A 20,776-nucleotide genomic window follows, 5' to 3' on the forward strand; every position below is an offset into this window, starting at 1 on the left:
TGTGTGTGTGTGTGTGTGTGTGTGTGTGGACATGTTTAACTATACTTGTGGGGACAGAAATTTGACCAACTGGGGTCATTTTGTTAGTCCCCACATGGTCAAATGCTATTTCTTAGGGGTTTAGGGTTAAGGTTAGAATTAGTGTTAGGGTTAGAATTGGGTTTAGGGTTAAGAGCTAGGGTTAGTTTTAGGGTTAGGAGCTAGGGTTAGGTTTAGGGTTAGGGTTAAGTTTAGGTTTTGGGGTTAAGGCTAAGGGTCCAGGTGAGAGTGTGTGTGTGTGTGTGTGTGTGTGTGTGTGTGTGTGTGTGTGTGTGTGTGTGTGTGTGTGTGTGTGTGTGTGTGTGTGTGTGTGTGTGTGTGTGTGTCTGTGTGTGTGTGGGGGGTTGGTTCTTCTATCCTTGTGGGGACCTAAAATCACAAGGATAGTAAAACAAGGATTTTTCCTCGTGGGAATATGAGGACAAAGGCTATTTTAAGTTTAAGGTTTAGGGTTAGAGTTACAATTAGGGTTAGGGTTAGGGTTACAATTAGGTTTAGGGTAAGGGGTTAGTGGTTAGGTTTAGGGTTTGGAGTTAGGTTTTGGGTTACGGGTTAAGGTTAGGGTTAAGGTAAGGGTTAGGTTTAGGGTTAGGGGTTTAGGGAAAATAGAAGAACATAAGTGTGTGTGTGTGTGTGTGTGTGTGTGTGTGTGTGTGTGTGTGTGTGTGTGTGTGTGTGTGTGTGTGTGTGAGAGAGAGAGAGAGTGTGTGTGATCAAGAACATGCTCTGAGAAACATGCTCTCAAACAAAACAAAACAGGTTCTGTACACAGGTAGCCTGTTCCTTCTTTCAAATGTAGCATCAAGTAAATGTATAAAAAGTGGCTTTTTAAAAGCCCCATGCCATTTTTGAGAAACATTGTGCAAAGTGATAAAAGTTTAAAACGCACATGCGCACGGACACACACATAAACACAGACAGACAGACACACACACAGTTGTGACACTGTTCTTCACAAGTTGTTCTCTTTAGAAGTTCAACACACATGATTAAAACTGTGTCTGATTGAAGGGTGGAAATCTGATCCAGTGAAAGACATTGACAACCAATAGGAAACGGAGCGCCTTCTTTTTCCATGGGAGGCCCCAGGAAGAGAAGCCAAGCCGCGCGAAAGCGACACCAGAGCTGAGTGTGCGCGAGCTTCAGCGGCAGATTCAGCAGTGGGCTTCACATCGCTGACTTTTGTTTCTTACTAAGTACAGACAGAAACCCGTGAATGAATGCGTCGTATATTAATTAGGTGAGTGTCCATATCCTATCCTTTTCTTTTCTATTTTGTGTTTACAACATGCCTTTGAATATTATTTAGGAGAGCTTTTGGTCACGTTAGGTGGTTGTTCTCAATATTTATCGCCATCCGTGCGCACAGCCTATAGCTAGAAGTGGACCGTTAGTAAACAACCTTGTGCGTAGCCTACCTCTTTACAAAGGTTAGTAAACACAACTCATTGTGAGCTATGCAGCTAATATATCATTTATTTACTTTTGTAGTGGGCTAATCGTAGTACAAGTTCCTTTATGAATGAAACTGTTTTAGGTCGGTTACCTCGGCAGGTTTAGACGGTCCATTCATGTTTTTTCCCCCAATCCATCTTGATATAGGGTGGTCAGACGGCACACTCGGCGGACATTTCTGGCTAATTGCTTATCAATTAAAGTAGAGCACTAGCGTTGCAGAATGGATGGGATTCAAGACCAACAAGTGCCTTATATTAAATCCAATGTGAGTATAACCCAAGACCAAATAACAAATAAACAGCACTTAGATATCAGGAAATTGTTATTCATCATTGTGTTACTAAGTTGATGTAAAACCTGCAAGCTGGTCACTCAGTCACATCCTCAGTCACATCCATGTGCAGATGTTTGAACGGATAGCCTAATATTTTAACTATTACTGTGTAAAACATGATGTTATATATTCAAAGAAATATTGTAATAATATTATTACTAGTTATCACTGATGTGTTGCATTCCCTCTGTAGTTATAGGTAAAGAAAGGGGACATGGTCAAGTTTAAAAGTGTGTGAGCTGTGTGATTGATGGCCATATATTGCTCTCTCAGCTGTCTTCTGTGTAAGTGTGCTAGTACACAACAGAATCACTCCAGTGGGAAAAATTGATTTGTTTCCTCCCTTTTAGAGGCCACAAGGGAAGACGTCTTGCAGCGAGAGACCAGCAAATGACAGAAAAAGAAAATTCATTAACGCTGACCTGGCCCTGGACACTGAAGGTAGGTAGAGCAGAGGGGAGGGAAAAGTTAATTTCACGGCTTCTTAACATTTAGCAAAATTCAATCGGTTTGTGGCCACCTGTACTCTTTAGCAAAATCTCAATTACAACACACTCACCTGTGAAGATTGCAAGTAGCATCTGTCAGTGGCTACAGACACAAATTGAGTTGTTATTAGCTGCACACGTGCCTCTGAATCATCTGGCCAAGCCTCCAATGGCACTCTAAGCCTATCATTCTGTCATAGTGGAAGGAATTGTGTCTGAAGCTTTTTTGTCGTGTTTTTTCTTCCCCTCCATGATTGTCCTCCATTGTTTTATTCCCCTAGAACTCTTCCAGGACCTCAGTCAACTGCAAGAGACCTGGCTGGCTGAAGGTAAGTGTTTACCCATTTACTGTAGTGTCGAAGGTCAACAAGCTCACTTGGTTTGAAAGACAGAGTAAGAGAATTGAAGAGAGGGAAAGGGAACGGTAGAGATGTAGAAAAAATCGGCCCCAAGTTACATTCCTACTAACGTGCAGTCCAATTAAAGCTTGTGTGGAAGAGGCACCTTGTGTGTCATGCATACATTAGAGACTGTGATGAGCGTGGTCTTGAGGGAGACTGAGGAGGCTCTACCCAGAGTGTCATCACAAATTACCAGGAGAAAGCTCTCCGCTGCTCACTGTCTCTTCTGCTTTTGGCAAGAGCTAACGCACGTGAGCCGCCACCACCGCACCACCTCCACCGGTCCTCTACCATCTCCTCTCTCTCACTCACTCTCTATCTCTCTCTCTTTCTTGCTCCCTCTCTCTCACACTCCCTCACTCAATCTCTTTATTTTCCTCAAAGTGCATCTCTCTCTAAAGATCATCCGCTATATCTATAGTATCAGCTGTCCTCTCCATTTCTTTATTTTTCTTTTGGAAGAAAAAGAACGGATTTACTTTTTACTTAGAAAAATCAGTTGGTCTGTGATCAGCAACAGAGATTTTTTCTGAGAGTTTATTTATTTATTTAATCATTTTTTTTCTAATGGCAAGACTTGCTCTGTGTGGTATAACTCAGACGTGATGCTTCAGGATTTAAGCGCGGGTGTCTTCTTTCCGCCCTGTTTGCAGCACAGAAGTTTTGGTTAGTAAAGAATATTGATCATATTGTGCCTGTAACATTTACGTAAGATGCATGTTTCATGTGTTTGTGCATGTCTAAGTTTGTAAACGTATTAGTCTGCTATTTGTATCTACGTTTGTTCATCTTCTCTTGAATATCATTTACATATTGAAAATGCTTTCCTTCGCATGGGACATTTTTATTAGTTTGCAATGTTTCTTCCTTACAATTGATTGCTAATAAGCTGCAATATGCGTTAACAGAAAAACATGGCCTTTTATTCTTTAAAACTTTTGTTGCTACAGTTATGGATGTTATTATTGCTTTGGTTACATTTAGAGTGAGCTATAAATTATAATATACCATATGTCCAATCTATGTTATTGGCATTAGGTTTTAAAACATTAAATCACAAAGGTTCTGACTGAGTAAATAGTGGTGTAAATATGAAGTAGGATGTGGATTCAACGTGTGAGTTCTTTGTAGCTTTTATAAAAGTAATCTGCATTACTTTTTAATCATTATAATTTCCAATGTCAATATGATTGTATGCATGCATGACAAATCTTGACGTTTGTACTTGCTGCCTGCTTAGGGACCAAAACAAGCCCACAACATTTTGTGCTGTATAATTTGGGCCCATCACCTTAACTCGTATTGTAAATGTACCATGAGTTCCCTTTCTACACATAGTATAACATCCTTCTCAATGCACTGCATATTTACTTTTCCCCTTATATGCTCAACACATAGTTGATTTATGTGGACTGCATTATGGAAGATAAAAACATGCCAACATCTTGTGTCAGCTAACTATTTAAAACAAATATTGTTTGGATTAGAATTATGCTACATTTGGTATCAGTAATGACATCATTCTTTTGTTGTTCAATCTATGTCAGTGTCATGGCTTTTTTCCTTTGTTGGTCTCTCAAGCTTTGAGGGGAATCAATGTTTGATGACAGGTTGACCTTTTGATTATTTATATTCAGACCACATATTTCTAATTCATATAGAAAAATGTGTAGTTATCATACATTTTTTTGAATATTTTCTTCAGCTCTACTGTTGCACTATATCAGAATTGAACAAGACAACCTGCTTCTTTATCCAGTAGGCCTTAGTCTTTACTGGCAGATGATTCTAGTTGTAATGTTAAGGTCTAAAGTGTACAGCAGATCCTTAACTAATAGTATACATTTTTATTATACTCTATCAACTTTAATGTTTTTCTGGTAAGTTTTTTGAGGTTATCTTAATACATTTTCCAAAGAGGTAGAAAAATATTGCTCCCTGCTTTGCACAGGTGGATAGGCAACTTAATAATTGATGAGATTCATCTATTCTTTAATACATTTAAAAATGCTTGCAGTGTAATTTAGTGGTTTTAAAAATGAGAAGTATGCTTTGAAATAGATATTGGAATACTTTACCAGCTACTCTCTGCCAGTTAGATTATGAAGTATATACCGCAGGGCTTATAAAAGAATAAGACGTCGTTTTAATATTTAAGTGAGAAAAAAAGCCCTTGGTTCCTGATATAGATATTACTGTAAGGAGTACAGTTCTGCCTGTCGTGGATCAATGTGATGTACGTCTCAAGATTGAAGTAGATTTAATAAATGACTTCCTGTCCATTAAGATAAAAAGGAATACCTAGCTACCTATTTCAAAGATTTATTAATTCAGGTAATTGGAAATAAGAGGAGGAGCTATGGGAGACGGACTGAATTTCCGACATCATAGTCTGAGAGGTTGAAGGGTCCTTAACCTGGCCATTTTGGCCAAGGCTTTTTTTCTCTCTCTTTTTGGGAGCTCTTCAAGTATCAATTTGACTTTGAGATCTATTCAGTGAGGTTACCACAATTTTTGAATACTGTCATTTTTTAAAGAAAATGTTGACACAAATGTGAAAATGATAGTTGATGTAGTCTGGTCTATTGAATTCAAAGTTTTAAAAGGAGACGGTAAATACTTTTCCTCAACCCGTTCTTTTCATCTCAGCCCTGTTGTTGGCGCGCTAGCTAGATTTGTTTGAAACCCAACACAATCAGACACACAGCACTTGTAGGTACAGGAGGCCGATGGTGTTGGGTTTCAAACAAATCTAGCTAGCGCGCCAACAACAGGGCTGAGATGAAAAGAACGGGTTGAGAAAAAGACAAAGGATGTGCCACTACTACTCAGGGCCTGTGTATGGGGCTTTGCTGTTTTTCTTTTCTCTCTTTTTTCTCTCTCCCTCTCTCTCTTTTTGTGAATGGCGGCAGAGTTCCAGTTTTGGTGCTCTCCCCAGGAATTGTTGCAGGGATCAGCTGGCCCATTCACAGACTGGGTCCAGTGACTCATGCATCCTGCTGCAGCTCCTTCTGGCTGCAATATCACTTTTCTCCCCCTTCTCCTTTCGTTTCCGCCTGTCCGTCTCCATTCTTCTTCCCCTCTCGCTTTGAACCTTGCGACTTTGTGATGTCTGCAGTGTGCGTGTGTTACACAGTGCTAGCAAACTTGAGGTAGAAAGAAGTTGTACATGGTTGTGGTGGAGACGTTGTTGTTTTATTTTCTTTGAGTGGTCAGGCTTGCACTGGGTGAATGTTTGCCAGTCATGGTCTTGTGGTGGAGCCAGTATTTTGAATTGAGAGAAAGTTATGGTCTGTAATTATATATAGTGGCTAGGTATGACATTATTTTGCACTAAAGGGTGCTTTGTATGAAGCGGTTCAAGTTCTTACAATGGCCATATTGATGCAGAAATCACAGTGCACACCACACACCCTCAAGAGGGGGCTTGGCTGGCACAAAGAGTTGAAGTCAGCAGGTGCACAGGGTTTTACAATTATACTTCAGTTGCTGTTATGTTGATCTTTATTACTATACAGTATTGCACCATACAATATAATTCGTATTTCCTAGTGTGTATCAGAACAGTGTACTGTATTGACACTTGGTTACAGTGAACATTAGTTCACACAAGGCTTGATGTAATAGTTTTTCAGTTGTTTTTACACCACTTATATTGTGAGAAAATAGGAGCTTTTATTTTTCTATTTTCTTGGATTGTTTGTTCTCTCTCGTCATTTCACACCAGATTTAAAAAAACATCAAGATCATTTTGAAAGTGAAAGTACAGAATTTGATCATGTGATACAGACCTGCCTCAACATGTTACTGATTCAGTGATAATGAGAATCCACCTCTTTGTGCTTAAAAATAGACGCGCTAATGACACATTTAAATCTCTCATATTGCCGTTTGCCACAATTCTCCAAACTCGTCAAACTTCAGGGACCTAAAAAGTGCAAATATGTGTGATATAAATATGTACATGCCTAATTGGACCCTGTGCAGAGCCTTCATTATCTTAGCATTAGCCGAAAGCACAGGAGTGTGATGATAGGTGAAACACTCTGGATTGGAATAGAGCTAACTCGGCAGGTACAGGTGGATTCAGCAGTGGGGAGGAGCCCAATTAGCTACTGTTAACAATTGGTGTTATTGCTATCGGCGTGGAGATAGCAAACTCCTCCTGAAGCTACAGCATAATCTAAAAAACAGACTAGACAACCAATACATTCTTTCTCCCTAGAGACCATTATTTTAGCTTTTAGCTGCTCCATTTGCATTCTATTTGTCCATCGGTGCATTATACATTAGATAAACATTGGGAGGATTCTACAGTTACATTGCTTTGTTCATGAATAGATACATGTCCATAAAGAGATGTTTAATGTCTTTAGAGGCTTTTCGCCAAAGGAAAGGATTGAGACGGTTAGACTAGATATCATTGTTTGGTGTTGTCCATCGGCATGAAAATCACCTTTTCCTCTCCTCTCTGCTTCTTTCTCTAGCTCAAGTTCCCGACAATGACGAGCAGTTTGTCCCAGACTTCCAGACTGAAAACTGTGAGTATATGATGCCACAATGTTATTGTATTTGTGTATGCATGTGTGAGTCTGTGTTTGTGTGTGTGTGTGTGTTTGAACTTGTGTGTGTATGTGTGAGTGTGTGTGTTTTTCCATGTCTCTCAGTACCCCCACATTCACTCTCACATGTGCTCTCCAGAGAGCTAGTCTTGCGGGTTGGCAGACAGGTGCAGAAGAGAGGGGGTGGAAGAGGTAGCTGTGATATTATAGCACTGGGGTTTATTTATGTAGGAAAACATAAAAATATTTGGAGTCATTTGCAATGAGTGATAATAATCAGATAGTGTTTAATTTTTATTTTATTTTTTCTCAAACTCAATATTTTCCAACAGGTTTTTATAATCTGAAACAAAGACATCTTTGTAACTGTCAGTATTTGTTGTGATGGTTATACTGGAAAAAATCGAAATATATCGTTACTTAAATGTATTCATTATACATTATAATGCACTTGGTGGTACAGTACAGTGAGCCTTTAAAGTGAGTGGAGACGAGGCTGTTGGCACAATGTGGTTATGAGTCAAGTCAGCCAGCGTGTAGACAGAACTGGAGTGAGTGGAGCTCAGTGGGATCCAGTGCTAGCACATGTCTTTCAGATGAGACAAAAGGCCTATGCAACAGTGAGAAAGCAGGAAACTGTGTCCACGCCCTTAGTGCTCTATCTGTCTATAATAACCATTACCTCCCTCTATCACTCACATGTTTGATATTGACCTCAGAATATTTTATTCATTTCACTACTTTTATTTCTTTGTCTCAAGGAACTGTTTGGCTTTGAGGAACCACAGTGTGGTACATATCCACTATAGGATCCAAAATGGTTGCACAGTAACATCCATAAGGTCTTGAGGTCACAGAAACCGTCCCCATGTCCTTCAAAGCCATCCAGGGCCCATCATGTCCGTTGTAGTAGGAGACTGCTGACCATAGGAAACGTCCTGTTGGCATGCTGGACCAGACTGGAGAGATACAAACAGATGGTGGGAGGGAGGGCGAGGGCACCGTGGTTGGGCTCTCGAGCAGGCGTCCCAGCCTGCAGCACTCCAATATGGGTTTCACCAAGGAGAGAGAGAGAGAGAGAGAGGATGGTGGGATTGTTTAGAGGTCAATAGAGGTAGAACGAGGTGTATGGCAGTCACTTACAGTATGAGGAAATAGACATTGAGAATAGGTGGAAACGTGGAAATAGACTTTGAGAACACTGTTAATATAAGCAGATATTTTTGACATATGTTCTTGCGCTTCATAGAGATGAAAGAAGCATTATGTCCTCACTTTATCACCTCACTTGTGGACAATTTTTCCAGGTCCATCGACCATACTTATCATCAAATTTGAAGGGGAAACTTCCACACACCAGCCATTGAATCTTCAGGCTGTGCACATGGAGGAAATATTTTCTTTGAGTGGTTTCCAAGCTCTCATTAGCATAACTTAGCAGGGTACGAAGAAGTGCTGTAGGTGGTGTAAAATGAGACCACATGTAATCAGCGGATAAGAGCTACTAACATTTAACATTAACAGTAATGGCGAGCACTTACAGTTTGTGATAATTCGCAGGGTTTTTTCCCTGTTGCCAAAAAACAGATATTTTATGAATGGACTGGAGAAATATCTGCCAAAAGTAGACTTCACTGTAAATGGCAAAATACACAGTTTGCAACCCAACACACACAACTGTTGCCCTCAAGGGTGTTTTGTGGTAATTAGGAATGATTGGAACCAAAATGACATTTCTTAGCTTGCAGCTAATATAGTGGCTGTATTGAGAAAATTCACTGTGAATGGCATAGCTGGTTGGGGGGTATTTCAAATATTATTTAAATAAGGGAACCGAAATAATCAATGAAAGAGAGTGTGTGCATTTACTTTGTGCACTGCAAAGCATAAAGTCAGAGACAAAATGCAAATAGACTAAAATCTGTATTTAAATAAAACTATGATCAAATGGTTGTTTTGAACCAAATGTATGCTTTGGTTTCTAAATAAGGAATAGCTATAAAACAAACACTAGTCATTTGTTATCAAAATGCAATTAATGTGGGCAAGCATAACACATATTCATTTGTGTACAGAAAACCAGCCAAATAAGTCATAAATGCTTGTTCTTAAAAAACACAGTCATTTAGATAAATCAATCTGTAGATAATCACAGCAATTTAACATTGATGGACCTGACATTCTAAAAAGGGATGCATCTGTTCTAGTTACAGGTGATGTCTTCCCTATTGATTGGTGTACCTTGGCACCCAACTGATAAATCTATTGTGACATTTCCATCTCTATTTTAGGTGCCTCTCTTAGAGCGCATGAGCTATTCTTAACATTGTAGCTCATTCAGTTCATGTACATATTAACTTACTATGTTGTGTAACAAATACATAATTTCATAAAGCATAATTATGCTGAACAAAATATAAACGCAACATGCAACAATTTCAAAGATTTTACTGAGTTACAGTTCATATAAGGAAATCAGTCAATTGAAATAAATTAATCAGGCCCTAATCTATGTATTTCACATGACTGGGCAGGGGTGCAGCCATGGGTGGGCCTTGGAGGGCATAGGCCATCCACTTGGCAGCCAGGCCCCACCCCCACCTCAGACAATCCCGCAGGTGAAGAAGCCGGATGTGGAGGTCCTGGGCTGGCGTTCTGCGGTTGTGAGGCCGGTTGGACGTACTGGCAAATTCTCTGAAAACAACGTTGGAGGCAGCTTATGGTAGAGAAATGAACATTCAATTCTCTGGCAACAGCTCTGGTGGACATTCTTGCAGTCAGCATGCCAATTGCACGCTCCCTCAAAACTTGAGGCATCTGTAGCATTGTGCTGTGTGACCAAACTGCACATTTTAAAGTGGCCTTTTATTGTCCCCAGCACAAGGTGCACTTGTGTAATGATCATGCTGTTTAATCAGCTTCTTGATATGCCACACATGTCAGGTGGATGGATTATCTTGGCAAAGGAGAAATGGTCACTAACAGGGATGTAAACAAAATGTGAGAGATTTCTGGGATTTTTTTATTTCAGCTCATGAAACATGGGGCCAACACTTTACATGCTGCATTTATATTTTATGTTCAGTGTATGTCCATTGAGAAATACATGTACATCACAAAACAGTAAACAACTTGTACCTTTAGCTTCTCGATAGCGAAATGAACAGACACAATCATCACAATAAGTCTCTGCTGCTTATTGTCCCTCTTGTCATAAGCCTTTAATTAGCCAGATAAGGCTGCAGCCTCTGTGTCTGCGACGCCTGTGACGCCGTTCGACCTCGTCAAAGGTCTCCCTCAGGAAGTACCACTTTGACCTCCGATCGATGACCCGTAAAGGTCGCGCCCCACTGAGGCCAGCGAGACCTGTGAACATCCCCTGTGCTTTGCCACAACGTGCCCCGTGCATCAGTCCCCGGGGACCCAGGCGTCAGATGGGGTGTTGACAGATCGACTCATCCACACAGAGAGACTGTGACACTGTCACACAGGGCAAGCTGTCAGTCAGCAGTGAGAAACTCAAAACATCCGCTTCTCTCAGCTCCTCAACCCCTAAACTACTTCCTCAGTCATCAGCCCCGGAATGGACTTGTTTTACAAAGCCCATTCAAGAAAAACATACACTGGGCTGGCAATCCCCCAGGTAGACATTTTAGCATGGTTCTAGCCCTAAATAACCAGAGAAAAGACAAGCAATTTAATTTTTTTGTTTAGGTTTTCACTTCCCTTCAAGATCGGTATTTAATTTGTTTTGACGTCACAGTGTGTCTGATGCGGATTTTGAAATGAAGATTGACACACCTCTTCCTGTCAACTGTAATGAGGAAATGATTGTGCCCTATTCTCTGCATAAGTAAAGCACTTTGGGTTTATACTCTCCTTAGTAGTTGTGCGTGTGCCTGGTGCAACTGTGTGTGCATGTTTGTGCACGTTCATAGCCTATGTGTGTTTATTAGCGGTGACACGCTAGCTCTCCAGGTACCCAGGACTGACTTGATCCTGACTGACTTGGTTTTCATCAGCGTGGCCAATTGAATTAGTGTTGATCATGACTCAAGATGATGGGACGTTAATCAGGACTGATTTGGCACTTAACAGCTTCTTAAATGCACAGGCCACTGTGGGGCAACTGGGCATAGGTACAGAGAGTGGGCTCAGATCAATGGGCCTTGTTGTTGTTGTCTGGACAGTATTGGCAGTTAGCTGAAACATGATAGGGATTTAGTGGAGTCTAGACCTGCTTTGAGATTGTCATATTTCATGAAGGAAGAGATTCACATTGTGTAACTGCGAGAAGTGAGTTACAGTGAGTGATGAAGACTGGGATTCTGGACTAGATATTCCCTGGCCCTGTCCTTAGGGACAGCAGTGGAGTACGATGAAGTGCTGGACATGCTTTTATGTATACCTATTACCCAAGTGTGGAATAAGGATGTTTTTATATGGTGGAAGGGCCTTCAGAATAGGTTTACTTTCCATGGTGATATGACTATTGTACATTTGGACATATAGAGTACTGATAAATAATGAATTAGTTACTGAATAAATGTTTCAACATCACCTATCTAATGTACCTTTCCACCTGTCTCCCCTCCCTCCCTCCCTCCCTCCCTCCCTCCCTCCCTCCTTCTCACACATATATGTCGTAGTGGCATTCCACGGACTGCAGCTGAAGATCAAGAAAGAGCCCCACAGCCCCTGCTCCGAGCTGGGCTCCACCTGTAACCAGGAGCGGCCCTTCAAACTCCACTATGGGGAGAAGTGCCTGTACAACATCAGGTAGGTAAGCCACAGCACCAGCCTCAGCTTGATAAAATAAGTATTAACAGGTTGAAAACATCAGAGTTCTCTGCATCAGCCAGTATGATATCAGATGCGGTTCCATTTTTCCCAGTCTGGAACCAACAGTGCCAGATTGCACACAAAGAAATAGACTAACACCCAAAAATGAACACCTTAGGTTTTGGTGGTTTGGAAAATATCCTGTGGGATATTGTAGTATTTATTTTACCTGTAGTGACACTCACAAGGATTCTGCAGGTAAATGTGGTTTGATGAAAAAAATAATAAATACACTTTGTACAGTCTTTTTTCATCTCCACGGGCTGTCTAATATATCTCCACACTGTTGGATGGATAATGACTACTTCATTATGATTGCTTGATAAACTACAGTACTTCTGGCTTCCCACTCTGTTTTCAATGTTGTATTACTTCCTTCCATTTTGAGAATTCAAGACATTGGAATTGCAGCCATTCCTATGAAACAAAAGGCCAGGTGCTGTGCTAAATGTTTCAAGTGGGATGCACTTGACTTGGGGAATCTACGATAATATACTGTCTACCTAAGGTGCACGTTCAATTAAATTCAATGAACTGCTTTTTTCAAATGAACCAAAATGCCCATGGCACAAGAGTTGCCTAGTTACATTAAATCTTGAATTTATTTGACTTGTGATATATGGCATTGTGATATATGCTTATGATATTACAGTACCATGTACGTCAAGGATCATCTTGAAGAAGTATTCTAGAAGAGGTGACACAAGACTATTTGAAACCCTCAACATACGCAAAAATATATATTTTTTAAAGAAGGAAAATGTGTCAGAATTCAAATTCGTCAAGCTTTTGGTCAAAATGTATTCTGAGCCTATGTCAAAAAAGTTTTCAAAACTGTCATTTTGACAATAACTATTAAATAAAAAAAGATTGACAGCGTTCAAATACTAGGCCACACTACAATGGCTTCTGTCAAATGACATGCATGGCTATAATCTAAAAACAACAAGAGACTGATCCCTCCACCCCGTGTGTCTCTCAGTGCCTACCAGCAGCACAAACACCCCACAGGCATGAAGCCCTCCAGCCCAGCGACACCCCCCTGCAGCACCCCCGTGTCCCCCCTTCATCATGGCTCCCCCACGGCTGTCCCCACCCCTAAACCAGATAGGACGTACCCCCACCTCCAGCCCTCCCAGCCCCTCCCGGACAGCGCCTACTCCATGGACCACAGGTACTGTGCTACACAGCTACTGTATACTGTAGGCTACCACTACATCCTCTTTAAAATGTCACTAACAAAACATTATTGACATAGTTTCAAGTGCACATTTGACGTTTATTTGATCATTTTAGTACATTCAGTACAGTTTACCAGAATCTAGATGTACCATTCTAATTAGACACAACGGGTTGTATACATTGTTAAGGTTTAAAAATGTGCCTTTCTGTCAGTCCGTCTGTCTCAATCAGTTATCATGAAAATGAGTGAAAATATTTGTGACAGATTTCGACGTCAGCTGTCGGAGCCCTGCCACTCGTTCCCTTCCCCACCGGCGATGTCTCGGGATGGAAGGCCCATGTACCACAGACAGATGTCTGAGCCCAACATCCCATTCCCCCCACAAGGCTTCAAGCAGGAGTACCCCTGACCCCCTGTTTGAGCACCCTGCCATGGTGGGGGCCCCCATCCCCCACACGTACCCCCGCCTCCATGATGATCAAACAAGAGCCCAGGGATTTCACCTATGACTCAGGTGAGTGGGTGTGTTGGGTGTCCTCTTCTTTTTGGGGGGAGGAGGTGGTTGTTAGAGAGATACAGTAAAATATGTTGTGTTTAATATTGTGATGTCATTGTAACATTGTAACTGGTATTTGGTATTTTATTAGGATCCCCATTAGCTGTTGCGAAAGCAGCAGCTACTCTTCCTGGGGTCCACACAAAACATGAAACATGACATAATACAGAACATTAATAGACAAGAACAGCTCAAGGACAGAACTACATACATAGTCTACATATCAAAACATACAGCCTGCAGGACTTGCTTTGTGGAGTGTGGTGTCAAAAAAGCAGAAAATCTCTTTATTACGGACAGACCTCTCCCCATCTTTACAACCATTGAATCTATAACTAGGGTAAGGACTGTAGAGAAATGTAGCCTACTGTATATTTATATTTTAGTGTCCACCATCAGAGAAATATGACAAATTCGACCAAAGAACACTATTTTCACTCAATAACATAACCAAATACTTGTGCATTTGGAACCACCACAGCATCAAGCCACACTCTTTTTAATCAAACCAGATAGTTGTCATTTGAGGAATGAGCATGTTGATTGGATTAACCCATTATTAGCGCAGGGGGTTTCTGGTTTGGGTGTCTGTGCCGGGCTCCATTTCCTGTGGTGCTCTAATGTCTGTGCCTGGTCACAGTCCGCCCCCGCAGAAGGGGTGGTGGGGGGGTTCTAATCCGGGTCCCAGAGGCCGGAGGCCTGAGGCCACGCCGGGGCATGAATGAATGAACCTGCACTGGACTGCTGGCTTCATTCATAAGATAGAGCCAAGGAGAGATTACTGTGGAGTGGTGTAATAGTGTGCCCAGTCAGAGTGGAATGTGGCGTCCACTCTGCTGCCTCCTGCAGAGAAAGATTTCAATATAAACAGCACTGAGCTCCCTTTGAGTTGGACTTCTCTCTGTAACATGAGCCCTTTTCAACAGGGACATGTTCATAAGAGCACGCAAGAGAAAACATTTGCAACAGTAAACAAATGTTTCTATATCCAGGTAGTCCTCACTATTTACATTTTAGTTATTCAGCAGACTCTCTTATCCGGAGTGACTTACAGTAGTGAGTGCATACATTTCCAATACTGGTCCCCGGTGGAATGGAACCCACAACCCTGGCGTTGCAAGCACCATGCTCTACCAACTGAGCCACACTGGACAGTTTATTTCAGTCTGTTTTCTTCAGTTTGGTGCCTAATGAACACTACCCTGCAAACATTTACCCAGGTTTCCATGTATCTCAATGGCATGGATGAACTGAGGGAGGAGGCCTTTTCCAGCATCTTTTCTATACCAGATTGACCATTTAGGGGAATTTATTAGCAGTCATTCTGCGGCTTGTTTACTAGAACAGGCCTGTTGAGAGGATGGGAGGGGAGCCTGATAATTTTATTAGAAGTAATTTCCTCCACAAGTCCATTACTTTGATGAAGTTCAGAGAAATGTTGATGGCCCTAAATTAACGGGGTTAGTCATTTTATTGAACATTCACTTTGTAACTGTTTCTGCCCTTTGATTGTAACCAGCAGCTGTAATGTTGTAGGAGGCCCAGACATATACAGTATAGTATTATACTGTTGTAAATAGTACCAGTGAAACAAAGCCATCACAGCCATCATGCTTCACTGCTGAAGAAACAGAACAAGCAGAAAACATGCCCAAACATGTTATGCTACATTTACTCCAATGCTGCTAATAGGTTATCCTGAGCTTAGCCTAGACTGTGATATTACACTGTTCAGTACTAGTGTAATATTGTACACTTACTGTTGGCTGAGCTCCAGTGTGACGCTAGAAGACATGTTCTTTAATCAGGGGCAGTGGTGCAGTGAGTGAGCGGTAACTGACTGCTCTCAGATAGCTGATACTGTCCTAATGCTCCCTTAAGGGCTTCTAACACCCATTCTTCCCTGTCTCCAGCAGAAGTGCCTAGCTGCCATTCTGTCTACCTGAGGCAAGACGGCTATCTGGCTCACACCAGCAGGACTGAAGGTGAGGGATGACACTTGGAGATATGCATGTTGGTTGGGTTATTCATCCTGTTCATGTTGCCGTTTTCCTAATGTGATTTTCTCAACACTGTCTCGTCTCTCAGGCTGCATGTTCGATAAAGTCACGAGACATTTCTACGACGACACCTGCGTGGTCCCCGAAAAGGTCGAAAGTGAGTCGTCCAAGAGTCGTCACATAAACCTAAACTGCTGCTTTCACTTGTCATTTCAATCAAAGACATTTTAAGTAATTGAAACGTGAAATGACAACCTCCTCCCTCCATCCCCCCGTCCCTCCATCCCTCCACTAGGTGATATAAAACAGGAGTCAGGTCTGTACCGTGAAGGTCCAACCTACCAGCGCAGAGGATCTCTGCAGCTCTGGCAGTTCCTGGTGGCACTCCTGGACGACCCGTCCAACTCTCACTTTATAGCCTGGACCGGCCGGGGTATGGAGTTCAAACTCATCGAGCCAGAGGAGGTGAGAGCATGTCTGTCTCATCATATTCCACATAGAGTATCTTAGTCTCTCCCTGTCACACTCCACTGGCTTCCAGTTGAAGCTCACATCTGCTACAAGGCCATGGTGCTTGCCTACGGAGCTGTGAGGGGAACGGCACCTCCGTACCTTCAGGCTCTGATCAGTCCCTACACCCAAACGAGGGCATTGCGTTCATCCACCTCTGGCCTGCTGGCCCCCCTACCTCTGCAGAAGCACAGTTCCCGCTCAGCCCAGTCAAAACTGTTCGCTGCTCTGGCACCCCAATGGTGGAACAAGCTCCCTCACGACGCCAGGACAGCGGAGTCACTCACCACCTTCCGGAGACACTTGAAACCCCACCTCTTTAAGGAATACATGGGATAGGATAAAGTAATCCTTCTACCCCCCCCTTACCCCACCCCAAAGAAAGAAAGAAAAAAAACATATGGTAAAGTGGTTATCCCACTGGCTATAAGGTGAATGCACCAATTTATAAGTCGCTCTGGATAAGAGCGTCTGCTAAATGACGTAAATGTAAATTAGTCCCTTAAAGCAACAGACCAGATTATTCTGATCATTGATGTGAATTTGAGGTGAAATCTGCTCTTCAAAGGGTCAGAATAACGTGTTAGGAAATGTTTGAACGAAGCAATGTACCGTACTGAAGTTCCTTTTTTATTGCCTCACCACGTGCTAAAAGTATGTAATCTGATCAAATCAAACACACTGTCAACCGGAGAGTGGCCTACTAAATATTTAAATGAACCTGTTCCTAAAAATATAAACGGTGTTGACGGTTCGGCCCTTTGAAATGGAACAGGTCTGGGTTTGTGCTCTTACATAGCAGACAGAGAGGCACGGTCAATGTCCGGTGTGTTGGTAGGGTAATGGTTAGAGGAGTGTGTGTGTGTGTGTGTGTGTGGGGGGGTAACTTGGCATCAGTCCACATGCCCCAACTCAGTGGGACCAGCCAGCTGCAGCGAAACAGGGGGGCCATTCATACCATCAGGTGACCAAAAGCGCTTACTTTGGGCTTTGGGTGGCCGTAAATTCTGCCTTTGGCCCGGGCAGGTGTATCACATGAATGAGCATGAGGACATGAAAGTGGGGTGCAACGTTTTTAGTGTTGGGTCCAGGCAGAGAGAGAGAGAGAGCAAAATAGAGAGAGAGAGAGGGGGTTAGAGAGAGGGAGAGAGAGAGAGGGTTAGCGAGAGAGGAGAGAGAGAGAGAGAGAGAGAGAGAGGGTTAGAGAGAGAGAGAGAGAGAGAGAGAGAGAGAGAGAGAGAGAGCTGTACACAGAGAGAGGCTTTGGAATGGAGGATGTGAGGGTGTGTGGTCTGGTAGACAGGTGCTGTAACATCTGCTGCCTGCTCCACTGGGTGGGTGACAAGTTCCTAATGAACACATCTCTGTTAAGGGGTGTGGAGTCTGGATCCACTCTAATTGCTGTTATTAGGAAATATGGATTAGTAAGCTTTGACATTTAGACAACGTCATTGCATTCTTACTGGGAAGTTGTGTAACAGGAAGTGTGTTATGTTGTCAGCTCTTATTATGGATAAGGAATATTTTACAAGACTAATGCCACAAATCTGTACAAAACATAATAAATGTGATATTTCTATGACATTTTGGTTCTAATAATGAACACCATGACCATTTCCCCTTTGTGTCTGTCTGTTAATTGTGTGTGTGTAACAAAGGTTGCACGTCGATGGGGAATCCAGAAGAATCGACCAGCTATGAACTATGACAAACTCAGCCGATCGTTACGCTATTACTACGAAAAAGGCATTATGCAGAAGGTAAAAGAGGCCTAAGGCTGCACCCTGACAAGAGACATATGACAATGTTTCTGCGTTTGATTAGCTGTAATACCTTCTTCTCCATAGTCAACCATGTGCTCTGACAAATGTCCCTTTGGGGACAATAAAGTTAATCTGATTTTATCTCATCTAATCTTATCTTATCTCCAGGTGGCAGGGGAGAGATACGTGTACAAATTTGTGTGCGACCCCGAGGCTCTGTTCTCCATGGCCTTCCCTGACAATCAGCGGCCCGTGCTGAAGACGGACATCGAGCGGCAGATCAACGAGGAGGACACAGTGCCGCTGTCACACTTTGACGAGAACATGGCCTACGTGCAGGAGGCGGGGCCCTACTGCAACCCGCCACACCCGTACAGCGAGGGCTACGTTTATTAACGTAAAGCCCCAAGCCGCCGAACTGCAATGTACTTCACAGTGGCTACGAGCGGGGGAAAATACTTTGTCATTCAGAGGACCCCGACTCACCCTCTCTCACAAACTTTTTTCTTCTTATTTTTTTGACGTCCAAGCTGTACTGCAGGATGGAGAGTGCACTTTATGACAGGGACTGACTGACGGTGTGTGAACCTGCGGGGGCTAGCTATGTAATTGGGTCGTTTCAGATGTTTATGTTGATATTAAAGGAGGGATTTTTTTTCCCCCGAGCATGCCGTATTTGTATGAGACAGGACTCAAAGGCCAACGGTCACATATGGACATATTCCTGCAGTCTAGGCAGGTGAATCCTCAGAGCTTAAAGAAAAAAATAATCCTGATCTTTTCGACAGTTACAGGAAGCATCCTCAATTATTTCTTTCAATTATCTTTTTGTTCAATTACCCTTTTATCTCCATCATGTGTACTTTCTTACTCATTTAAGTGAATAATGCAATGTATTGTAATGACATGCTTTTAAGATACTTTTATGGTGAAGTGACATAATTATAGACTTGAAACAGTAATGTAATTATAACACTCTTAGTTGACATCTACATGCTGCCTTGTTACCTGTTTTAAATGTGCCCCTTTATCTGCCAATACTGACTGCCCCACAGTACATCATGATATGACTGGATGTTGGGTTCCTTTTCAAAACTGCATTGACAGTGTAGACCTGTAGAAATTCGACACAAACGATCAGATGCAATCAAATTCACCCTAAACATACTTTATAATTGCATATGTAATGCAGACACTGTACCTTCATTAAGCCTTTGCATTTTTGTGTATATCACACCAGCAGTCAACTTAATGAATTACATTTTTATAACAAACATTTAATTCTGATTTGTCCTACATTATATGTCACAAATGGTTTTTATGTTAATGATGTGTATAAATTCAGCCATAACACTCACTAGTTATCCGATATTTGAAGGCCACAATGGGTTAAATGTACAAAACAAACATTTCTTTTAAATAAATCCTATCACACGATGTTGCTTTCCCCTTTTAAAATCAAATGTAATTTGAGGAATGCATACAAAAAAGAGAAAAACATGCAAAATGAAATCAAAAAAATCTAACTTTTTCCTTTTTGTTTGTAGACAAATTATGAAAATGTTGCATACATCGTTGCCATCACTTGGGTTGCATTTTGATAAAAAGATATCAGAAATATTTAGAATTTTATAGTATGATAAAGATCCATGTTATATCTGAAATAGGGTTCCATGTATAATCAGGTAAATTGGTTGCTGCTTCTAATTGTAACTGTCATTTTATAGTCTAAAAATAATGGCAACTGCAACCTGCAATTCTGCGTTCAATTGTTTAAGTGTTTTGTTTATTCATATGTTTTGTTTTATTTCTTCGAAAATGAAAAAAATTAAGTCACCATGATGAAGTTCTGTAAAAAGTATACAGGTTGGGATGGGATTAGCAATAGCCAAAATTCTGTAATAAAATAGTGCTGAAAAACTGGTATATGCGTGATTGTCACCCATGAAAATAATATATATATTTTTTTTTTACCATGAATACAATATTTTCAGATTTATTTAAGTGTCTTAACAAGTAAACATGTTTAAAGAGAATCGAAGTATGGGATCTTGGTTGAGCTATCTATGGCAACTACTGAAATAGAAAATAACATTTTTGTCGTCATTTCCACAGCCAATCTTACCACGAAACCTCTTGTTGCATAAAACACATATATTCTGTAAGGTTTCAAAACCACATTACTCAGTAAGGATAACAGGTTGTAGTTCATAGATTTACTGACAGGCACAGACAAATTTAGAGCAGTTCAACCAAGCATGTGTGTGTTGGTGTAGTGAAGTGCAATGGAGAAAAGTAACTTGTCAATTTCCAGGTTGGTGGGGATACTCCCTACCACAAAGCATTTAGCCAAAAGTGACACCCAAAGAAAAATCAATGTCTAATTTAAGGCAGTATTTTTTTCATGTTGGACAATTGTTTGTGTCTTTTGTTCCTACTCTTAAAAAGCTGGAGTGTCAGTAATGAAAAAGTAACACTGCCTTAAAGTTATTATTGCCTCGTGTAAAGTGTCACTCGAAAAAAATCAATGGCTAATTTAAGGAAGCGTTGTTTAATTGGTTTCACTGGGGGAAAAATGAAAACGGATGTGTAAGTAATGAAAAAACACAGCTTGCCTTAATTTGTCAGGCCAGGTTACAG

At 41.5% G+C, this 20,776-nt stretch overlaps 1 protein-coding gene across 1 annotated transcript; it reads left to right on the forward strand.

Moving 5' to 3' along the window:
* Positions 1-1,172: 1,172 nt before the first annotated feature.
* etv1 (ETS variant transcription factor 1) lies at positions 1,173-20,060 on the forward strand. The gene is given in 16 exon segments (XM_045217435.1): positions 1,173-1,279; positions 1,642-1,762; positions 2,182-2,272; positions 2,601-2,648; positions 3,321-3,386; positions 7,208-7,261; positions 11,932-12,061; positions 13,107-13,298; positions 13,572-13,710; positions 13,712-13,770; positions 13,772-13,821; positions 15,780-15,848; positions 15,952-16,020; positions 16,159-16,328; positions 18,032-18,133; positions 18,305-20,060. Coding segments are annotated over 15 exon segments (1,512 nt in total). The 5' UTR covers positions 1,173-1,279; positions 1,642-1,717; the 3' UTR covers positions 18,533-20,060.
* Positions 20,061-20,776: the final 716 nt, after the last annotated feature.

The sequence above is a fragment of the Coregonus clupeaformis genome, unplaced genomic scaffold (assembly GCF_020615455.1).
Source record: "Coregonus clupeaformis isolate EN_2021a unplaced genomic scaffold, ASM2061545v1 scaf1056, whole genome shotgun sequence".
NCBI classification, from domain to species: Eukaryota; Metazoa; Chordata; class Actinopteri; order Salmoniformes; family Salmonidae; genus Coregonus; species Coregonus clupeaformis.